Below are 21,799 nucleotides of genomic sequence, written 5' to 3'. Positions count from 1 at the left end.
GACGTGGCGAGGATGGATGGAGGAGACGTGCCCACGCGGACTTCTGTGCCTGCGGCTGCGGAAACGCACACACGGGTCACGGAGGGGGCCCGTCTCGGAACCGCTGCTGCGGGCGGGAGACAGCAGCAGCCCCAGGACGAATGATGTGACAGGCCAGGAGGCTCTGCGGGGGCGATCTCCTCCTTCCAGAAGTTCCAAATGATGCGAAAAGCTGGCTGAGTCCACACCCACCACATTCCTAGCCAAAGCTCTCTTGAGTTTTAAGTGTTGGAAACTTTGTTGGTGTTTGTAGTTCTAAAAATCAACCCAGCTTTGACAATGAATCTTTTTGAAAGTGGAATTTATCTTGGGAGATTAATTTTTGAAGAGCACCCCCCTCCCCTTAAGTGCAATTTCATTAATGTTGGAAAGTAAATTGGTGGATCATGCACATAGAAACGTTATTGCAGAGGAATTATTAAATGGAATAAAAATAAAATACTGCTTATATGGATTGATAGAGCTTTTTAAATTTAATGCTGATTTTAAAATGTTTTGATCATCATCTGGCAAATGAGTGTTTGCGTATTACCCTAAAACAAGACCCCCTTCCCACCTCCAGCCATGCGGTTCATCGCCGAGGGCTGTAAACTATTTTTTATATGGAATCTGGTCTCCCCAAATCAACTGATAAAATAAATACACCCATTCTTCTGTAGACATATTACTTACTCTTTCTAAGATATTTGCTTGTCTGATTTTGAATACCTTGATTAAATGCTAGGGAAAGCAAACACAATTGCTAAAATTGACATCAATTTATATTTCAAAGCATGCCAAGAAGAAGGAAGAGAATAAGGTAATTTATTGAATTGTAGCCAGGATGTAAAGAATAAGTAACTAAAATTTGTATAATTTTTCCATCATATTAGAACTTAACAGGGGTTGCACACCGATTTTGTTGGTGTTTTATTGTACAAATGTATTTACTCTTTAATATGCCAATTTATATTTCCTATGTTCAATGGATATTTAAATATAACAAAAGAAACTTAAGTGCTTTCTTGTGAAAGTCAAGTGGTCATTTCTTTTTCGCTGAGTTATATAGGTTTGGTTTTGTTTTTTATAATAGTTGACATGATGTTACAATACATCTCAATTAACGTATCATTGGAATAACTGGTGTTGGAGTAAAAGTACTAAAAGAAAGCTAAAAAACCACGAACTTATAACATTAATGAAAATTAAAAGACATAACATGGATAAAGCATGATTTATAAATGATCAAAACAGTTACCAAGGAACCCAAACCTCTTCTACATGTGAAGAACTAGTGTGAGGTTGAAACATTTTATTTCACTTCATTTTGTTTTCGTTTTTTCTGAATGTGCAAAGTGAATCCTTAGGAAGGTGTTTTAGCAATTAAACGTGCACTTTTTCTAAACTATATTTTGTATAGTAAACAACAATAAACCCCAGACATTTTCACAGATGAAAAAAAAAATACTAAAGCAGCAAGGGAACCAGCCTTTATCAAGGGGCCGTGAATGCATTTTTGGAAAATGAGAATTAATTTTTAAAACATCTTACATAAAAATAAATAATTTAAACAAAAAATAGTATGAAATGGTGCATATGCTTACAAAAAAATTCTCCCAATTTGGGTTTTTGCATGTTGATGGAATTGCCTTTCAAAATGTTAACTAAGCAAGCATAACTATTTCTGATGTGCTTTGATTCCCTCATAGTACCAGAATTCAAGAAATTTACTTCATTTCCATTGTTTGATATGTATATATATTTAAATGTATAGAAACAGCCCCAAATGCAACAGAAACAGTAGCTTATGGACTAAGGCAGTGGTTCTCAACCTTCTGGCCCTTTAAATACAGTTTCTCATGTTGTGACCCAACCATAAAATTGTTTTCGTTGCTACTCCATAACTGTAATGTTGCTACTGTTATGAATCGTAATGTAAATATCTGATATGCAGGATGGTCTTAGGCGACCCCTGTGAAAGGGTCGTTCGACCGCCAAAGGGGTCGCGACCCAAAGGTTGAGAACCGCTGAACTAAGGGCTCCAAGTAACATAACATTAGAAAATAAATCTCCATGGACAGTTTTTTCCTTTATAATTTAGTTCCGGAACAAAGAATCCCTTAGACTAAGTGAACTCTGTATGAAAAGATCATTAAGAAGAAACAGCCTCTTTATACAATATTTTCTGAAAGTGTATTTGGTACAGGCATATCTTTTCCTTTCAGCTTTCTGTTAAGTGGGAAAGGACCCAGGCCACAGTAATTGCTGCAGAGGGCTTCACATTCTACACCCCAAAACTACTGAGCATATGTGTGTGCACATCCTGAAGTGAGGATAAGGCTTGATTCTTGAAACATGAAAATTAAAAAGCATGTTTACTCTAGAACTCCACATTCTGATTAATGCAAAACAAGAACTTTTTTCCTTTTGCAATTAGTGCTTTGCAGATCTTTTGTAAAAACCAGAACAGCCAGACTAGGTGAAACTCATTAACTGGAGAGGAGGATAAGTGTCTTCAGGACCAAGAGGGAGGGTCTGAGTGGAACAAAGCCCCTTGGAAGTTTCCGCAGAGGCCACAGCCGAACTCGATTTCAGAAATGCTAGCTGCACATGGGACATTTTCCTAACTGTTTTGGGGGTTTTACGACAATCTAACTTATCTTTTCTAATTGAGACACAGGAATCAAAACCCAGAATCAAATTGCACGGAGGAACAACCGCAGGGATTGCAGGTACTTCTCTGTAATGTGTTGGGATGTAAATGCAAGTGTTGTGTGTGTGAGAGTGTGTGCAGTGTTGAAGTGAACAGGAAGGGTGTTTTGTATATGGAAGGGTGGGGGTACAACCCAGTTGTCTTCTGTTTAAGGCTTTGCTTAGAACAAGTAATCAATCAGACTTTTATCAACTGATGCTGTGTTCAAACTCATTCTGCTGGCGACTGTTTACTTTCAGTTTAAAGCAAATCAGAGACTCAACCCTGCTCACTAAAGGCAGGCAGCTTCCAAACACTTGCTTTGTTAGCTTCGTTGAATCCTGATGATTTAGAAAGACTTTTAGAATAAATTTGTGGATCACAATCACTTAAGAAACCAAAGATTGCATTTTTAGGTACGAATTTGTGCATAAGAGAAATTTATGGTGCCAACATAAACTTCAGATACAGTTCAAAGTGAGGATGATATTGCCCAACTGTAACACAATACTACCATGTGTGGATAAAAACCCGCATCTAAATTATTTCACTTCGGTTTTTAAAAATACTGCCACTTGCTATGCCCAAACCCAATGAGACAGAAATCTAGGATAGATTTTATTAAGAAAATAAATAGCTTTTTACTGCTAGTCAGAACTGATGAGAAGACTCAGAAGACTATATTATCGGGTCAGGAACTGGCTCTCCAGTACGTAGAGAGAACTGTGATTTCAAGATCACTCTGATTTCATTGTTTTTAAGTTAGGAGGCAATGGAAGCTTATGGGAGAGGTTTTTGGGGTTCGTTTGTTTTTTACTTGGAAGGTTTACCTGCCATTGAGTGAAAGGCGATTTTGTTTTAAATGCCAGGCAACCTAGTTTCAGCAATTGTTTGGGTGACTTCTCTAATACGACTTTAACCACTAATTTGCTTACCTCTAAGTTGTGCAAACTATTTTGCAGTAGTGAGTAGCTATATTTCATTTTCACACAAAAATCAAAGCGTGTTCTCTCTTGGCCTTATTTAATATGGCATCGGGAAACAAGCAGCGCAAGCAAAGCATTCAATTGAACCCTGAGTGGAGGGGAAATTCATCAAGAATGGGCTGCTTGTTATTCTATTAGTGTACTGACTTCTTTCCTGGTTAGAATTAGAGCAGTCAGTCACCAGGAGCAGTCTGGCGGGACCTCCGCCCCACGACTCTCCCGGGAGTGGGCCGGAAAGAAGCGTCCCACGAGCGCGATGGAGCCAGGCAGCCGCTGTGCCGGCTGGGAATAAGGAATCCCAGTGAATTCTCCGGAGAATGGACACAATTCGATTTTTAAGCATAGCTAAATTCGGTTATGTTCACGCTAAGAACTTAACACAGCAGCCTCGGAAGGGAGGACAATCTCTGCTCTTCCCTTTCAGGTTCGGTGCATTCGTGCCGGGAGCTGAGATGAAACCGGTTAGATGGAGAAACTGCGGCGCTGAGTCCCGGAAGCCGAGAGGTGATGCTGCAATGTCCTGCTTGGGCCTGGTGGCGGCCGGGACACACGACCACCCCAAGGGTCGGAGACCTGAGCTTTCCGGCGCCCACCCTGCTCCCCGCCGGGCTCCCGGGGCTGCGGCGGGACTTAGGGTGACCGGGCCCGCAAACCAGGACCTTATTTCTGAAGAGCCGCGCCTCTGTTCCCACCGCACCAGGCTCACAGCTCCCGGCGCCACCACCATCCCGCTGCGAAGTCGCCGTGCCCTGGTGGCGGTGCCCGCGACCTCCAAAGCATCCAACCAACAACGCGCACTTGGGACCTCCAGCCACACCCCCAGCGTGCTGCCACCCAACCCCCACCTTGTCCCGCGTCATCGAACTAAAGTTAACCTACCGGTCATTACACCCAATTTGCCTTTGTAACGCTAAATGGCAATTTAATAGTCATTTATAGATGGCTTTGTACTTTAATGTGCATTACCTCATTTGATCTTGACGTAAAGGGAGGACCACTGCTCAGTAAGGGCCCTTAGCGCCACAATAAAGTCAGGCTCTTTCCAGGTTCTAAGGTCTTTAAGAATCGTTAGACTCTCAAAAACTTTGTCTTACTTAAAGGTAATATAATGGAGTACAGTTAATTATTTAAAATTGGTCTGTTAACTTTATTTACATCTGAATGTGGAGGGGAATGTTTATGGCTTTAAACATTGCCGTTTAACGTTCTCAAAAGCTTTCGCTTGTTGAAGTAACGGGACATTTTCAGAAACGCTCAAAGATGGGGACAAGTTGGGGAGAGATGGCGGTAGAAGAAGGAGAGAGGATGCCAGGGTGAAGGAATGGGGCAGGCTGAAAGTGAGGGTTCAGCTATTGGCAGATGTTCTGTTAGGGGGAATCCAGCCTCAACTTTTCCATCAGGCTTGCAGCTTAGGCATCTTCAAAAGGACACTATAATATTAATTTTAAAATTTGTTTTGAATAGTTACATATAATTGTGGAAAAGCCAAGTCCAAACGGAATTATTTTACAGACACACACGATAGCTTGAAACAATGCTAAACTAAACCAAAACTGAAGGTTGGAGAAAATACAGGTTCTGTAGAAGCGTGTGAGCTTTGGCTACCTATGCAGATATACACAATAAGACATTTATATAAGCTCCTTTGGAATATGCAATGCTTGATTTGAATGGCTATATGTTTTTAATATCTGGAAGAGAAATTTAATGGAAGGCATTACTATCATTTTAATGTACTGTGAAGGGAATACATAATGGTTGTGTTAATTCCCAGTTGAGAAACTTTGTCTCAACAGTAAAGGATCCTGCTCTATTCACCCATCACCAGCAATGAACCCAACAGCTTCAAAATACCTTCTTCTTTAAGATTAAGGTGAGATTTTTAACATATAGAATAAGATTAACAACTGTGCTTTAGTTGAATATTAAAGCAAAAATATCCTAAGTCAGCAGGTCAAAGAGAAATCTTATTTTACCTTAGGCTAGAATGGAAAGAAGGAAACAAAGCAGCAAGAATCTTTATAATGTATTTGAATTTGTTGTGGCGATCAAATTAAAACACGTATGGAAGTGTTGTATGTAAAGTCCAAGCATTAATTTAAGGAATTATAGTGTGCTTGGTAGCAAGGGAAAAAATGAGTACAAATTGGAATCTATTAAGAAGTAACGCCAAAAAAAATATGCTAAGGAGCACACACTATTTACCTATAAATTAAACTTCTCACTTTCCAACTTTTCTTAAAATTTTTAAAGTCCTTAAAATTGATACAGGAGTCTACATGAAATCTGTAAAATGTAAATAACTTATTCTCACAAAGATTTTATACTTAGCAAAATCAGAAGCTGACAGACATACTAACATATGCGTTGGTTGGGTGGTCTTGCTGAGCATATCATGTTAACATCTATTCTTAACTGATTTTCTTTTGACATCTAATTGGTAGAAATGAACTGTTTTCTGAAAAACTAATTTTAGAAAAGCCAACATGCGTGGCCAAGATTTTCAAAGTTGAAATACTCTAAAAGAATAAGAACACAAGAAACCAGAATTTTAAAATTTTGTTTGTTTTTACTAAAGTCCAGAAATTTCCGTAAGACAAGTACATTAATGAAATGTTTCCAAAGAAATACTGAACAATATATACTCTAGTTGGCCGAGGGTTCCAACTTAAGAGTTCATACCTAATTCTTGTGCATTAAAAATCAGCATGGATCTTAGATGATCTAGAATACACTGTGTTTTGAAATCCACAGCTGGTTTGATTTTTAACCATAATGAAAAACCAGTATTCCTATTCCATCAAAATGTTTTACAAGCAATAATAAATTCAGATCCACTGTATTATGCAACACACATCTTTGGAAAGCAACATAAAACAGTGAGATCAGATCAGTAGAAATATACAGTTAAAAGAAATACACAAAGTACTGCAGTTTTCTTAAAAACTACTACTTGAGAAAGAAATCTTTCCACAAATAGCATAAAATTGTAGAATGATGAAAGGATTTGGGAAAGCTTTACAAAAGCCTAATTCCAATTGTATCTTCCTGAGGGTGGTGGCAAAGGGTACTTCCTTCCTTCTCTGGGATATCCCTGAAAATAAGCAAAAGAAAGAGTTTATTTTCTGAATTAACACCCCTGCAAAAAAATTAATTTTTCAGCTATATGGAAAAATATATCATAAAGAAGGTAAACATGTCTTAAAGGTCTATCACATAGAAGATCTTCATTTATACCAAGCTTGTTGCAAAGTGGGACATCAGTAATAGCACAAATGCTATTACTAACAACTAACCAAACAAGCCTTATCAAGCAATTTAAAAATTCCTTACAATCTACACAAATGAACTACACAGACTTAAGTGTTTGTGTAAGACCCTTTAAGTTCTCAATCTTCCCTACCACCCCCAGCAGGCCATACTGTGGTCAGGTAGTAGATGTAAGCTTCATCTTTAGATAGGTTTACACTAGGAAAGTCAATTTGCTTAACCAAGGTAAGAAGTCAGTTAAGGCCTAAATACCTATGAATTTTAGGGTGCTTTTGATTTTTTTAAAGCTATAAATAGAGCACTAAGTAACATAGTAGGTTATTACATAATTACTAGGAACATTCCTAATATCTCCTAGGTATGTTTGTAAATAATATTTCTGTAGACCTTGAAAGACACACTGTAGGCTAAGGCCTTGTAGTCATCTAAATTTCACTATAATTTAATAGTGCTTCAAAAAAAATTTTTTTTTAATAAAAATCAGTGGGAAAGAGACTGAGAAAAAGGAGATACTAAAAGATTTACAAACTAACCAAGTGGTTTTGATCTCCTGTCAGGGGTAGGGATCGTCTGCCCCGAGGACCACATAGGGCTCGCAAAATCATTTGGCCTGGCCCTGCCAACGCATTAGGGGTGATAAATTAAATGCTAGGCCAAACGTGGTGCTGATGGCTTATATTCCCAAATGCTAATTTAATAGTGCTTCAAAAAAAATTTTTTTTAATAAAAATCAGTGGGAAAGAGACTGAGAAAAAGGAGATACTAAAAGATTTACAAACTAACCAAGTGGTTTTGATCTCCTGTCAGGGGTAGGGAACGTCTGCCCCGAGGACCACATAGGGCTCGCAAAATCATTTGGCCTGGCCCTGCCAAGGCATTAGGGGTGAGTTAATTAAATGTTTGACCAAATATAGCAGTCTAGTTTTTAAGTTGATAATTTGTATGGCCTGAGAATGATGTTATAAATATCCAAATGGCCCTTGGCAGAAGAAAGGTTCCCCACCCCTGTCCTAAGTGAGTAAGAATTCCACCTCCTGTAATAGCAGAGAGCTCCTTAAAAGGGAGATCTCCTCCTCGGAAGGAGGCAGGAAAGAAATGAACTGGGTTCAGAAGTTCCCAGCTTTGCTGCCAAACTCCAAGTGTTTAGGGTTTCAGTTTCTGACTGGGAAAATGAGGTGAGTGGACTAGACATTCTCTAAGATGTCTTCTAGTTGTAAGTATGTCCCTGTTTCAATAATACTCATTATTTAGATTATCTAGTCTCAATCTATGATATGGTATTTACAGGTTTTCAAAGTAAAATTCTACAAACTGAGTCTAATCTAATAAAATTCTCTCTAAAGACAATTAAGATGATTGTTTTCTTGTAAAGTGAACAGAGACACTAAGAAACTGTAAAAACGACTTTTCTTAGCTATCAGAATAAGGGGACACATAGTAAGACCTTGAGTTATAAAATTAATATTCGAAGCATTGCAAAACGCCTGTAGGCAACACCAGGTAAGCAATTTGAAATCACTTTGCATCACCAAAGGTGCCAAACTCCACAAACCGCACACACTCTGAGCCACAACACTCTGATCCTGTTATCTGGCAAGAATTTGATGACAAAAAAAGAAAAGAATTTGATGACACAGCATGTAAATAGTGGACAGGGTATCAAATGGCTGGGGGACAAATAAAATGAAGCTTACATCTACTAAAGGTATCTAGGAATTATTATACTCATTCAATGTATAGCTGTTTACATTTGGTAGAAAAATATGTGGAACATTTTTTTATGAAGGAGAGATTTTTTCCATGAGTACAGATAGCAGATACATCAAGACATAAGACTTCTAAGATAAATATACAGTTGAAAAGATAGATTCCTGTTTTCATTTTTCTAGGAAATTATTATCTATTATGAGAGACTTAATTTGTAGTAAAACAAAAAGCAATATCCTTAAAGGATAAAATAAGGTTTCTGGTAACTGACCACATTTGTGCTAAAGGTCACTGATTGCTATGATTAAAAGAGCTTTTGCTCTGGAAAACTGTTCAGCATCTTCAAGGTATAATTTACTTAGTGAGGCAGATACTTGCCTTATATACATTTTTAATGAGGGACCCAAGTTCAGCTAAGCCAGCGGTTCTCAACCTGTGGATCGTGACCCCTTTCGGGGTTGAACAACCCTTTCACAGGGATCGCCTAAGACCATTGGAAAACACATGTTGAATATATAATTACATATTGTTTTTGTGATTAATCACTATGCTTTAATTATGGTCAATTTGTAACAATGAAAATACATCCTGCATATCAGATATTTACATTACGATTCAGAACAGTAGCAAAATTACAGTTATGAAGAAGCAATGAAAATAATTTTATGGTTAGGGGTCACCACAACATGAGGAACTGTATTAAAGGGTTGTGGCATTAGGAAGGTTGAGAACCACTGAGCTAGGCTAATCTATTAACATCTTATCCAGAAATGTTTTAAAGAAAATATGGAGCCCTGAGAGGCATGGCTAAGTACACAGTATGTTTTTCGTCCCACAGCCCACGCCATATCACCTGTCTCCCTCCACGATCATCGCGTCTGGGTGGATACCCGCCAGGCCCAGCTAGCATCTGGTACTGGTTTGGCTGAAAGCCTGCATTTTGGGTCTGGAGCATCCGGTTCCATGGCAGTAGAGGTTCAGCCCCAGCACCTCTGTGGAAAAGCATCATGTGTGCATTACAAGTCAAGCATGTATCATTTTTGCAATCCAATTTTGCTGCATTTGTCATATGGGATATATGGTATCAAAGTGGCCTTTGTATCCCCCATATCCAGTATAGTCTAATGTTTCATAAAGTATCAGCATTTAAAACTTAAGTGATTCAGAAAGGCCTGACTTTTAAAAAAATATCCTGTTCATTTACAATTGTGAAATTTCCTTTTTAGTCATGTAAAGATTTGGACCAAGATCTCCAAGTTGGCGGCTACATTTAAGATGCTATCCAAAGAGTAAACATGTACAAGACAGGAGAATGAGGCTTTATTTTTAAAAATGTCCAGACTCATTCTTGGAGTCCATTCTTTCTAGTTAATTGCAGGTTGCAAATGAATTCTTACTGCTGAGTATTTTGAATCCAGGGTAGGGGACTTGGCTGTTTTTTCCCATCCATTATTCTGCTCAATATGTCAGAAGGTCTGATCGGGAGGAAACCTTTTCAAGTTCTATTGATGCAGCTCTCAATTGACCATGGTGACCTAGCAACATGAGCACTAATTGGCATGGGCTGACTGGCATTTGGTGTACAGTTTACATGGGAACACAAATTCAACAGCTTTTATAACCCAGTTTGCCGGCCCAGATTACTAGTCAAAAGAAATGTTTTAATTGTCTTCAAGTGCCTATTTTAACTTTGCAGATACAAAGCAACAGGTATGATGTATGAAATCATAATTTTAATTAATACACAATGTAGCAAAGACATCTTTCCAAAGGCAATCACCATGTAAAACTTTCGCCTTGAGACATTTTCCTCAACTTCAATTTTATAGAAAAGCAAAATAAAAAATAAACAAAAGCAATATTCTCCAGTATATTTTAACATTAGAAGCTTTGGGACCATCAAAGATGTTAGGAGGAATTACAATAAACTTTAAACTTGCTAAATCACTGACAACCTGGAATAAGCTTATAACTGTATCAGCATATGAATTTTACCTTCTGGGTCTTAGGGGGAAAAGCCCAAAGTTGGGCTCATTGGATAATGCATTCTTCTCACAGCTATTCAAGCCTAAATCAATCCTCTCTACCCCCCAATCTCCTCCCTTCACTTGGACTTGCCTTATTTTTTTTAAAACACCAAAGATGATTATTTTTGTGTGATAGCTTAAAGAACAGCTCTCTGAAGAACTCTAAAAAGGTCAATGCTATTCTTGACAGTTAGTGTTGAAACCAGGGTTTTTGCTGTAAGTGAATCCAAATAAAATAAATCTACTTTTCACAAAGAATATGCATATATTCAGGGCCTTTAATTATTTTTTGGGTTCATTAAGAACACAAATGTATTTTAGCAAGGATGCTTCATCTGTTTAGTAGTAATAGCTCCGTGTGCAGAGACAGGAATGGTCTCTTCTGGTCTCTGCAGGAGTGAGGGGGTAAGGTTTCTGCTGTGACCAAAGAGGCTCATCAAAACTGGGCCATTAATGCAAAACACACACACCAAAAATGCAACTCACACATTGTAGTAACCGTAATCAATTGTTCTTAGTTTTACAATGATAAAAATCACTCAACTGAGTTACAGGTAAATATGTTAGTAAGAATCGCATAACATTATATAAATGTAATTTTATATTATTTTGTTTTAAAAATAGGTTAAGAACAAAGCACAGTTTAAAAACAAAGTTCTCCTTTTTGTTTGGAATTACTAATTAAAATGTTGACAAAGATAAGTTTTATAAAATAATTTAATTAAAATTAAACAGAATGAACAAGGTAAGAGGGGCACAGAGGCATGCATGTTCTTTGTTTTTGCCCTTTACTGGCAGAAAGGTTTTTATTTTCCACAAGCTTTATCATATTTCTATACTAATTATATTAATTGATAAATACAAACTGAAATTTGCCTTGGAAAATACATATAAATATGAGATAGAAGTGTTGAGGCTAACATACTTTAACTTTTAAAAATTACTAGCTACTGATTGAGGCAACAATTTCACATCAGAGATGGCAACAATATTCTTAAGTACCTAATTACTGCTTTGCAAAGTAGCTGGCAATGTGAAGTAATGACTCCAATTTGGATGTTTTTAATTTATACAAATGGCAATCAGAGTTTTTAAAGCTTTTCCATGACTAAACTTAACACCCGTAAGTAAAAGACTAAATGGCCACTTTAAATATGGCTAGAAAAGACAAGCCTCCATTGGCAAGAACATAAATAATGGGGCGGAACTCAAGTGATGCAGAATGCTGGACATCTCTGCGTGTATCATTAGGTTGTTTTAGTGTGGGGAGGCAAGGGGTGTGTGTGTGTTCCTGTTGTATTTTTCAGTGAAATGAATATATGAATTATAAATACTATCTCAAAGTAGGAAATAATTTAAAAGAGTGCAGTTTAGAAAAATATGTACACTGAAAATTTTCTTTTCCATAGGGTTCTCAAGCAAACATTCAAAATAGTGCAATGGAAAAGCACTGAACTAAGGATCAGTACCTTGTTCCAGTAAGAATTTCTACTGTTTACTACTTGTGACATCTTAGCAAAGTCAAAGTGACTCTGAGTTTATACTTTCCCCTGTCTCCTAAGGTTGGAAGGATGAGAATGACAAGTGCTACCACAATGAGTGATAGACTGTATTTGCTAATGAGCTAATGAAGTTTTTAGGATGACTGAATCCAAACTCTCTTTATGAATAAATGATGTACTTCTTAAATGACCATGGTTTAAGACATAAAACAGAACTGTATTATGCTCATATCAAAGTTTTGTTTTAAGGCCTGGTTTTAAGTTTCTGACTAAAGCTAAACCAAAAATGCCCCACAAAACTTGTCCTTAATCTGCTGAGTTCACAAAATTAGTAAGGATAATACCAATACTTGGGTAGGACAGAAAAAACAAAAAATATGACGGACACCAGGACAATGGTAATAACCTGAGGAAAATGTTTAATGTGTAGAAGAAAGAAAAGCTACTGGGAAAGGAAGTATGCCTCAGAAGTGGAAGAAGATCCTTTACATCCTTTGAAGTTCCTATGGCTTTACTGTAATATGCTCGGAGTTAAGTATTCTGATGAGCTTTGTTCAAGTGAAAAATTTCTTAGTAAAGAACGGTACAGAAGTAAGACCTTAAGTAAGCTGCTGAACTGTGTGAATTCATTCTTTTCCTCCTCTATAAAAATAACAGCATCGTTAAAGGGTTGCTAGGAGGAATAAATGAAGGCATGATTTTAAGAGCATGTTAGCACAGTGCTGACATTTTTGTAAGCAGATGATAAATGTTAGCAATTATTAATAATATGAGAAAGAGGAAAGAAACAAAGTTAGGAAACCAAGTCTTAAAATCAAACTTGACAAAAGTAATTCAGAAAGACAGTTATTTAAAAAGAGATCAGCTCTTAAGTGCTACTATCTAATTTAGAAAAAATTTACCCTTTACTCATTTAATTTGTTTGGAAATGGTACAACTCTGAGGATATTGAAATAGTACATCCAGTGTGCTTTGAGCAATTATATTGAAAACAAAACAAATACAGGTATTATCAGTTGTCTTAAATTTAAAATGCAGCTTGCAATAAGTAGTTGATACTATTAATAAACAATTGAATAACATGATTTATCTTTTTGAAGAAAATAATGAAGTTTTAGAGTCTTTTAGTCTTTAGTTTTCTTAAAAGGGGTGTAGCATTTATAACCCTGTTCATAACAAAACACTTTTCATTTTTGATGTGAACAGATCAGACTGCTAAAACGCTAATGGAAAAGGAAACAAAACTGATTAGAATTAGGAAGGCAAAGAAGGAAGCCTTACTATGACAGAGCTTAATTCGTTTTAGCACTAACTGAGGCAGCACACCAGCATGAAATGATAAATTTTAAAACTGTCCTTTTAAAAATTATACTATAGCTGTTAATATAATTACCCTACAGCTGTTAATATAATTATTCATAACATGCCTAGTTGTCTTGTCATGTAGAGACCACCTGACTGAGAAGCACACAACTTATCAATGAAAAAACACATGTCAAACATCCCTTGTTATTAAACCATGTCACATTCTTCCTAGTCCATGGTACTTATTAGACTGCAGATCCCATAATCCTCTTCTGAGTCCCTTCTGCGTTTAATTCAGTTCAGTCTTAAGTAGTTAAAGAAACTGTTTTCAGTGGCAACTAATAACTACTGACCTACAGTGACACTGCCCTACAATAGGCTTGTCAGCCCTGAAAAAGTTGTACCAAAGAAGCTGATTAGGACTTCAAGAGGTTTGCAGCAAGAATCAATGGTTGGTCTGTACTGTGCTGCATTACCAGCCCAGAAATGATAAAAGTGGAACACCATTAGTTATGCCTCATTAAGCTGCACAACCCTTCTAAAAAGAAATTTGTTTAGCCTTACCAAAACCTAATACAATTTTAAGCTCTCTGTGTTGCATTTTCCAGGGCACCTCAAAAGCTTCAATAAAATAAAGGCCAAGGACCAAGAAAAGTAGGAAAGTATATAAACATGAGCCTTTTACTTCAATGTGTTAACCATCTATTTTCCTAAAGAACAGGCACAAGAGAAACTGTTTAGGGGAAGAAAGTATATTTCAAAACAGAAACCTCACATGTTGAAGTGAAAAAATATTTAAAAGTGATGTTTGCTTTATTATTACCTGTCAAATCTTTGCTGCTGGAAAAGGGGAGGAGGTCCTCGCCAGGAATCCTGGGGCCTCATATCTGAAAAATAAACAGGGAAGAGTTAAACAGTGTTTTGTGTTTTGTTTTTTTTAAATAAGTAATCACTATTTAGCTACTCACATATTTTATAATTAACTCTTGCGAAAATCTGAGACAATATAAACTAAGTAAACTAGCATATTTACACAGACTGGAAATGTAAAAAGATATTAAACAGGGTCAGTAAATTCATTTTGTTATTTTTCCTTCAGTAACAAAACACAGTTTTACTAACTTTGGTCATTAAATTCACACAATGCTCTCTCTTGCTATGTATGTGTGTGTAAAGATATACATGTATTTTTTTACATTTATATTTTAAATGCTATGGTAAAGGAATGGATTAGGTTTTCCCCCACAAATACAAATTTAATGTATAGTAACTTTAATAGAAATCCTGAAATTTGCCTTGTAAATGTGTAAACTGAAAAGGAACCCTGACTTACCTAGCTATCATAACATAGAGCGGAGAGCACACAATCTCTCTAGCATGGGCCAGAAAGACGCGTTAATAAAGGGACCACCCACTTTTCCATTGTTTTCTGACAGTCAAACCTCTTCCCCTAACACCAATCTGAACTAGCAACATCTAGCAATAAGAAACAATTAAATGGCTACTCTCCTCAACATAAGTGGGATTAAAGGAACACTCCATAACACTGGTCAGCAGGAGAGGTTAGTAGCTCAGTAGGTTGGTATCAACCAACCGCCACTCAGGTCTCCAGTCTTGCAGTCACCTTGGCACCCTTCAGCAGGGTCTGTGTGTGACCTAATTAAAACAGCTGGTTCCAGGAGTTGTCTAATGAGTTCACTTGTAAGGACAGTAACCTCCTCCAGACTCTTGAGACCCAAGGGCAACAAGGCTTACCGTAATGTATTCAGGCTCACAGTTTAATGGAAACACAAACTAGAAACATGCTTTTAAAAATTACTTTCTTGAAGGGAAGAAGAAATGAAATCTTATCTTTCTTTAGATTTAGAACCCCCACCCCCAAATGCGATCTGGGTTTACTTAAAACAAAAACAGAAAGAAAGAAAAGTGAAATCGTGTTTTAAAAAGCCCCTGCAAAGGAGAATATGGAACAAAGTAAAGTACCTGGCTGCTCACAATAATTCCAGTGTGAGACAACTGGCTATTTCTGCCCCGGGCTTCCTCCTACCTCAGCTCCCTGACAATGCTAGCCTGAAACAAGTGTCCTAAATGGATAAGCTATACCTGGGGGAGCAGCCGTGACAAGCAGCATCTGCAGCTCCATAACCTGCTGGCCCTAGGTCCACGGAGCCAAACCCACCATATGTCTCTCTTGGAAAGGAACGGAAAAGCCTTCATCATCATTATTTCCAAGAAGAATCCTATTCTAACTGAAAGAGAGACGGCATCTCCAGTTAATTTGAATTAAGTCCCTTTTGAATGTCTTAAAAACCAAACTAGTAGCAGTCAAACTGAGAAGCAATGCTGAGGAGGTTTCACAGTGGTCACTTTATATTCAAAACCTGAATGGGAACTCAGGAAGTTAATCACCACAGAACCCACACAAAACAGGGCAAGAAGGATCACTAGTCTAGGTCCAGAATAACTTCCAAGTCACTACTACAGACTGTACACTATGAGTAAATTATAATTAGAGAAGGTAAAACCTAGAAGACAACCATTATCTATGTGGTTTATTTCTATGGAAAAACTCAAGACATATTTACCTTAACACATTATACACTTTTCAATGAGTTAACTATGTATGAGAAAGCAATTTATTGAAAATAAAATCAACATTTGGGCTATTTTTTCTGATAATTACTTTGTTAAACTTGAAGTCCTTTGGTCTATTCAAAATTGTACAAAAATTAGGTTAGTGAAAATTAGGAAGTATTTTTAGTGTGTTACATATATAAAATTAGCTGAAATAACAAAAGTCAAGAAATACAGTGAATTTCATTCAGACTCCCGTCTAATGCTATACTTCACATGTGCCAGAATCACTGTGGTCAGTGTGAAAACATGGCCCCTTTACCGTTAAGACTTAATTCCTTGACTCTGGTTCCAGGGTGTTTCTTTATAAATGGTACTGCTAAAGAATACCATTCTGGTATTGTTGAGTGGTTAAGTTGAGGTGATTAATATAATCTCCATGGTACTTACAGAAACTCCCATACAGGATCTCAATCACAAAAATTTAAAACTGAATGAAGATTAAAAAAAGCTTGTATATTTTTTCCTAGGAACAGTAGAAGTAGAGGGAATGTTACCACCATCAGAAAGACATAGTCATTAGATTCAAATATGCTACATGTTAGGTTAAGCACGCCAATATTTGTAAGCGGAAGTGGAATATAAAGTTCATTAAGTATAAACGCCTTTTTTTGAAAGGGGAAACCTTTTTTAAAAAAAAAATATTTTTATTGATTTCAGAGAGAACAGGAGAGAGATCAATGATGAGAGAGAATCCCTGATTGGCTGCCTCCTGCATACCCCACAAGGAGGATTGAGCCCGCAACCTGGGTATGTGCCTTGACCGGGAATTGAACCATGACCTCCTGGTTCATAGGCTGATGCTCAACCACTGAGCCATGCCAACCGGGTAAAAGAAGAAGCCTTTCAATAGTTTACCTATCTATCTATAAACCTACATCATCTACACCAAGCGAAATATTTAGTCTTGAAAAGCTGCCTGGACGAAATTTGCGGCGGTGCGTGGAATGCAGCAGTAAACATGGTGGAGAAGTTAAACGTTCAAACCTAATTTGCTCCATTTGTAAAAAGGGAATTCACGCGCTTTGTATAGCAAACCACCCGTGTAAAAGATTAGAAGAAATTATTTGTGTTAATTTGACTGAATTATGAGTGCTTATTAACAATTTTATTCACAAAATTAATTAAAACAAATTTATGTAAACAATTGGTATTTTTTAATTTTTGTTGTTGCAAAGCAATACAAGTGAGTTTATTGTATAAAAAGTGTTTTACATTTTTTCCCATACACGCGCAATTAGTGCCACAGTTTTGGCATATGTCCGAAAAAACACGTCAGCAGCCAAACGGTTAAATGACTGTTATGACCGAACAACCGGTTGACCAGTCACTGTGACGCATATTGACCACCAAGGAACAGACGCTCAATGCAGGAACTGCCTCCTGGTGGTCAGTGAGCTCCCACAGCCAACCTCCTGCAGCCCCTCCCTCCCAGCTAGCCAACCTACTGTGGCTCTCCCCCCAACCCCCCAGCTAACCTCCCATGGCCCCTTGCCGGCCAACCTCCCTGCACCCCCCCCTTCCCTTCCCTCCCCCACCGCCAGCCTGGCTGAGTGGACCCCACCCGTGCAATTCATGCACCGGGCCTCTAGTGCACCTATAAGTGCCCAGAAATATGGCACAAATTCTCAGTCCATCACTTCTACCAGGTATGCCAGGTACTTCCCCCTCTATTTTGCTTTTATTATTTCTCACTTCCAGAACAATTTTGTTTTTCATATAAATAGATTTAGTACATGCAAGAAATATAGTTCTTTATTAAAACCTAAATATATTTTGCAAGACTTTAAAAACTGTGTCACAGAATTATTAAGACATCTCTTGCTTTCAGTCCAAAAAAATAAAAAGAATCAAAGACAAACTTCAAGGCTACCTTTAAACAAATCTCCTTATGTGGTCCTGAGCAAAACATATACAACCCTTAAGTATTTATGAAGAAACATTTCCTAGTCCGTAAGTAGTAAGTACAAGGTAAAAAACTTACTATCATTCATTTGCATAGCTCTATGAGAAAGATCCAATTGAGAGGGAGAGAAAAAAATTCTCAGATAGTGAATTGCACTTCAGAAATGTATAGGCAAGAGAAGAAAAATGACAGTTAATTTTTCCTTTGGTCTTTAAAAACGTATACCTTTTCTAGAGCTTCTAAGACCACACAAACCAAGACTTTGCCAATAACTCAAGTGGCAATTTACCTAATCAGCATGGCAATCGCAGAAAAATTCCATATTTACTGATTGCCCTAATCAAAAATCACATTTCAAATGGGGCTAATTGACAAGTTTACAGTCTGAAATTAAGAGAAGTGATATATTAGGTTCTTCGGGTTGTAGAAACAAAAATGATCTATTCATACTTACTGAGTACTCAGGGTTGCACTTCACTCCAAGAAATGATAAAAAACCGGACAATTACTCATCAGTCAAAAACTACACATCAAACACAAATCAAAGACCAACAGTAAAAAACACCTCCAGCAGACACTTGACAGAGTTGGCAGTACAACCAAATGGCCCTTCTTGTGTGTAATCAAAGAAAATAGCACCTGACCAGCTTGCTTGGCTCAGGGGTTGAGAGTCAACCTATGAACCAGGAGGTCATGGTTCAATTCCCAGTCAGGGCACCTGACCGGATGGTGGGGCTTGATCTCCAATAGGGAGCCTGTAGGAGGCAGCCAATCAATGACTCTCTAATCATTGATGTTTCTAATCTCTCTCTCCTCCCTTCCTCTCTGAAATCAATAAATATATATATATTTAAAAGACAGCTATACTAAAAACATTTTACAAGACTGATAAAATGGTTTAAATGTTAATTTCACTAAAATTCTTTCTGACCAAATTTTAAAGTTCAAAATTATATAAAAAGAAATCAGACTTAATATTTTCATAGTACTTATTATGTACCAGGTTCTGCTTCAAGTGCTTAATAATGTAAACACAGTTATTGTGAATATTCTGTGAGATGGGTATTTTCTGCATCATTTAAGAAATGAGGCATGTACCTTGGATGCGGGAACATCCCCAGTAGAGAGTGTGCAGGAGGCAGCTGATCGATGTTTCTCTCTCATCATGTTTCTAACTCTCTATCCCTCTCCCTTCCTCTCTGTAAAAAAATCAATAAAATATATTTTAAAAAAAGAAAAAAGAAATGAGGAAACAGGATTACAGTCAAAAACCTGCTTGAGATCACAGGCTATTAAGAGACAGAGTGAAAGCTACAGGATAAGTTCTCTTAATCACTCCCACTACACTATGCTACACCAAGTTTCACACGCACTTGCTGGCTGAGATGCTTCTTCATGTTACTTTATTTCAGAAGGACCAAAGAAGAACCACCTCCTCAATCAGGAGGCTCAGAGGCTTAGGGGTTTTCAAGAAGACAGGATTAGGGATTTTAAAACTTTCAACGTTTTGAAAGTTTAGAATTAACATTATTACACACTAGAGGCCCAGTGCACGAAATTTGTGCACAGGTAGGGTCCCTATCAGCTGCCAGCTAGGGCTTCCCTTCCCTGGCTGCCAGCTGTGGCCATCCTTTGTTCCACGCTGCCCCGGTGGTCAGCGCACGTCATTGCGAGTGATTGAACTCCCAGTCAGTTGAACTACCGAGGGGACACTTTGCATATTAGACTTTTATATATATAAATATCTAATGAAGACATGAAGGGAAAATAAGTATACTTAACACATGTTTAACTACACTTTGGTAGTAAGCATCTTGACAAACAGGGATTCATAGGGAGAAGAAAAAAAGATCTTGGTTAAAATATTTGAAATCACTGCTCTTTTTAAAATGGTAACACTACCCTAGAAGATTGAGTATTCAACAAATCATAAATATAAGGGATCAGATAAAAATTAAAATAAGATAAAGACAGAGAGGTATGGATGAAGAGATAGATGGACTGAAGGACAGATAGTTCTGTCTGCATAAATATGAAATCTAGAGGTCACAATAGACCATGAAAAAATATGCCAGAAAAGTCTTAAAGACAGTAAAGAAAACAAAAGTCAAATGATATGCTGAACTATGTATAAAGAGTATGGGGGGAAAAGGAGGGGAAATCACAGAACATGGAATTTCCTTTCTTGAAAGCAGTCATTTGTCTGGGCATATCATTCAACTGTGACCATTTACTATCCAGCAATGACCATTCCAGATTAGGCCAATTATTTATCCAACACATCTCCTACAAAGGTTATCAGGGAATAATCTGTGTTATGTATGACATCCTTACCTTCTAGAAAATTCAACCTCAAAACCCCAAGTTTTTTTAGGTTCTCTTATAACCGAGGACAATTAAAATTCATTGATCTATCTAAATCTTTCTTGAACTACTTTTTAAAATATACTTTTTAAACTACTTTTTATTGATTTCAGAGATGACAGGAGAGAGATCAATGATGAGAGAGAAACCCTGATTGGCTGACTCCTGCATGCCCCACAAGGAGGATCGAGCCTGCAACCTGGGCATGTGCCTTGACCAGGAATTGAACCATGACCTCCTGGTTCATAGGTTGATGCTCAACTACTGAGCCACACCGGCCAGACATCTTTCTTGAACTTTTATATTTCTGGTTTATATGCAGATAATTCCCAATTTTCTCCCCACTCATCTTCTCTCTTGAGCAAGTAATGGACACAAATTTAACTTCTAGCAGATGACTTTAACCTCTACAAAAATCAGATTCATCATATTTTTTTGTATTTCTTCATCCTCCTGGGTTTCCAAATTCTGTTAAAGGCCTCATTAGTCACTCAGGTATCCACAGTGCACACATGAGCCTCATTTGAAACTTCTCTCTCCCTCACTTATCACATTCAATTATCCAACCCTTCAGATTCCTTCTCCACTCTGAATCCACTTGGCCACAGACAACTTCTGACCTTCATTAATTATCTCTCCCTAATTAGAACCACCATCAAGTATCTTCCATAACCAATAGAATTGTGATTCTAGAAAGGAGGTTTAACTGCACTCTTCTGCTTAAAATGATACTTTAAATGCTCCTATAAATACAGAGAAAAACTTGCACACAAATTAATAAGAACATGCAATTTATGAAAGAAAAACTGATTAGTAAAAATGTGATCAAAGCAGCAATTTTAAAAAAAATCATGCTTTAAAATGAAGATATTCTTCCTCGCTTATCAAATTAGCAAGAACTTTTAAAAAATGATAACACCTGATATTGGTGGGAGTTAGGATATTAGAAATTGTCATCTATTGCTACAGGAAATATAAATGGGTATGCTCTTATCAGGAGATTAATGTGGTGATATTAACCAAAAGTTCAGAAATTCAACATAACTTTTCATCCAGCAATACTATTTGTATAGTTTACATTTAAGTAAAAAAAAAAAAAAAAAAACACGCAAAAAAATGTTAAAAATATTATTAGAAGCATATGTTTAAAATTTAAGCAATATACTCCTAAATAACCCATCCTATCTAATAAAAGAGAAACATGGTAATTAGCCGTACATATGCTACCCTTCCCATTGGCTAATCAGGGTGATATGCAAATTAACTGCCAGCCAAGATGGCGGCTGGCAGCCAGGCAGCTTGAAGCGAACATGACGCTTGCTTGCTTCAGTGACAGAGGACTCCAACGTTCCCCGCCTGCCGCTGCCGGCCTCTGAGCTTGCAGTTTG

General features: G+C 37.3%; 1 protein-coding gene across 1 annotated transcript in view; it reads right to left on the bottom strand.

The window, feature by feature from the left end:
- Positions 1-5,134: 5,134 nt before the first annotated feature.
- XRN2 (5'-3' exoribonuclease 2) overlaps positions 5,135-21,799 on the bottom strand; it is a 95,086-nt gene continuing 78,421 nt past the window's right edge. The window contains 3 exon segments of the mRNA XM_015568567.1: positions 5,135-6,790; positions 9,527-9,665; positions 14,331-14,394. Of these exon segments, the coding sequence (XP_015424053.1) occupies positions 6,725-6,790; positions 9,527-9,665; positions 14,331-14,394 (269 nt within the window). The 3' untranslated portion in view covers positions 5,135-6,724.

The sequence above is a fragment of the Myotis davidii genome, unplaced genomic scaffold, assembly GCF_000327345.1.
Source record: "Myotis davidii unplaced genomic scaffold, ASM32734v1 scaffold802, whole genome shotgun sequence".
Taxonomy (NCBI): Eukaryota; Metazoa; Chordata; class Mammalia; order Chiroptera; family Vespertilionidae; genus Myotis; species Myotis davidii.
The sequence above is the reverse complement of the archived record's forward strand: the minus strand, read 5'-3'. Positions and strand labels throughout refer to the sequence as shown.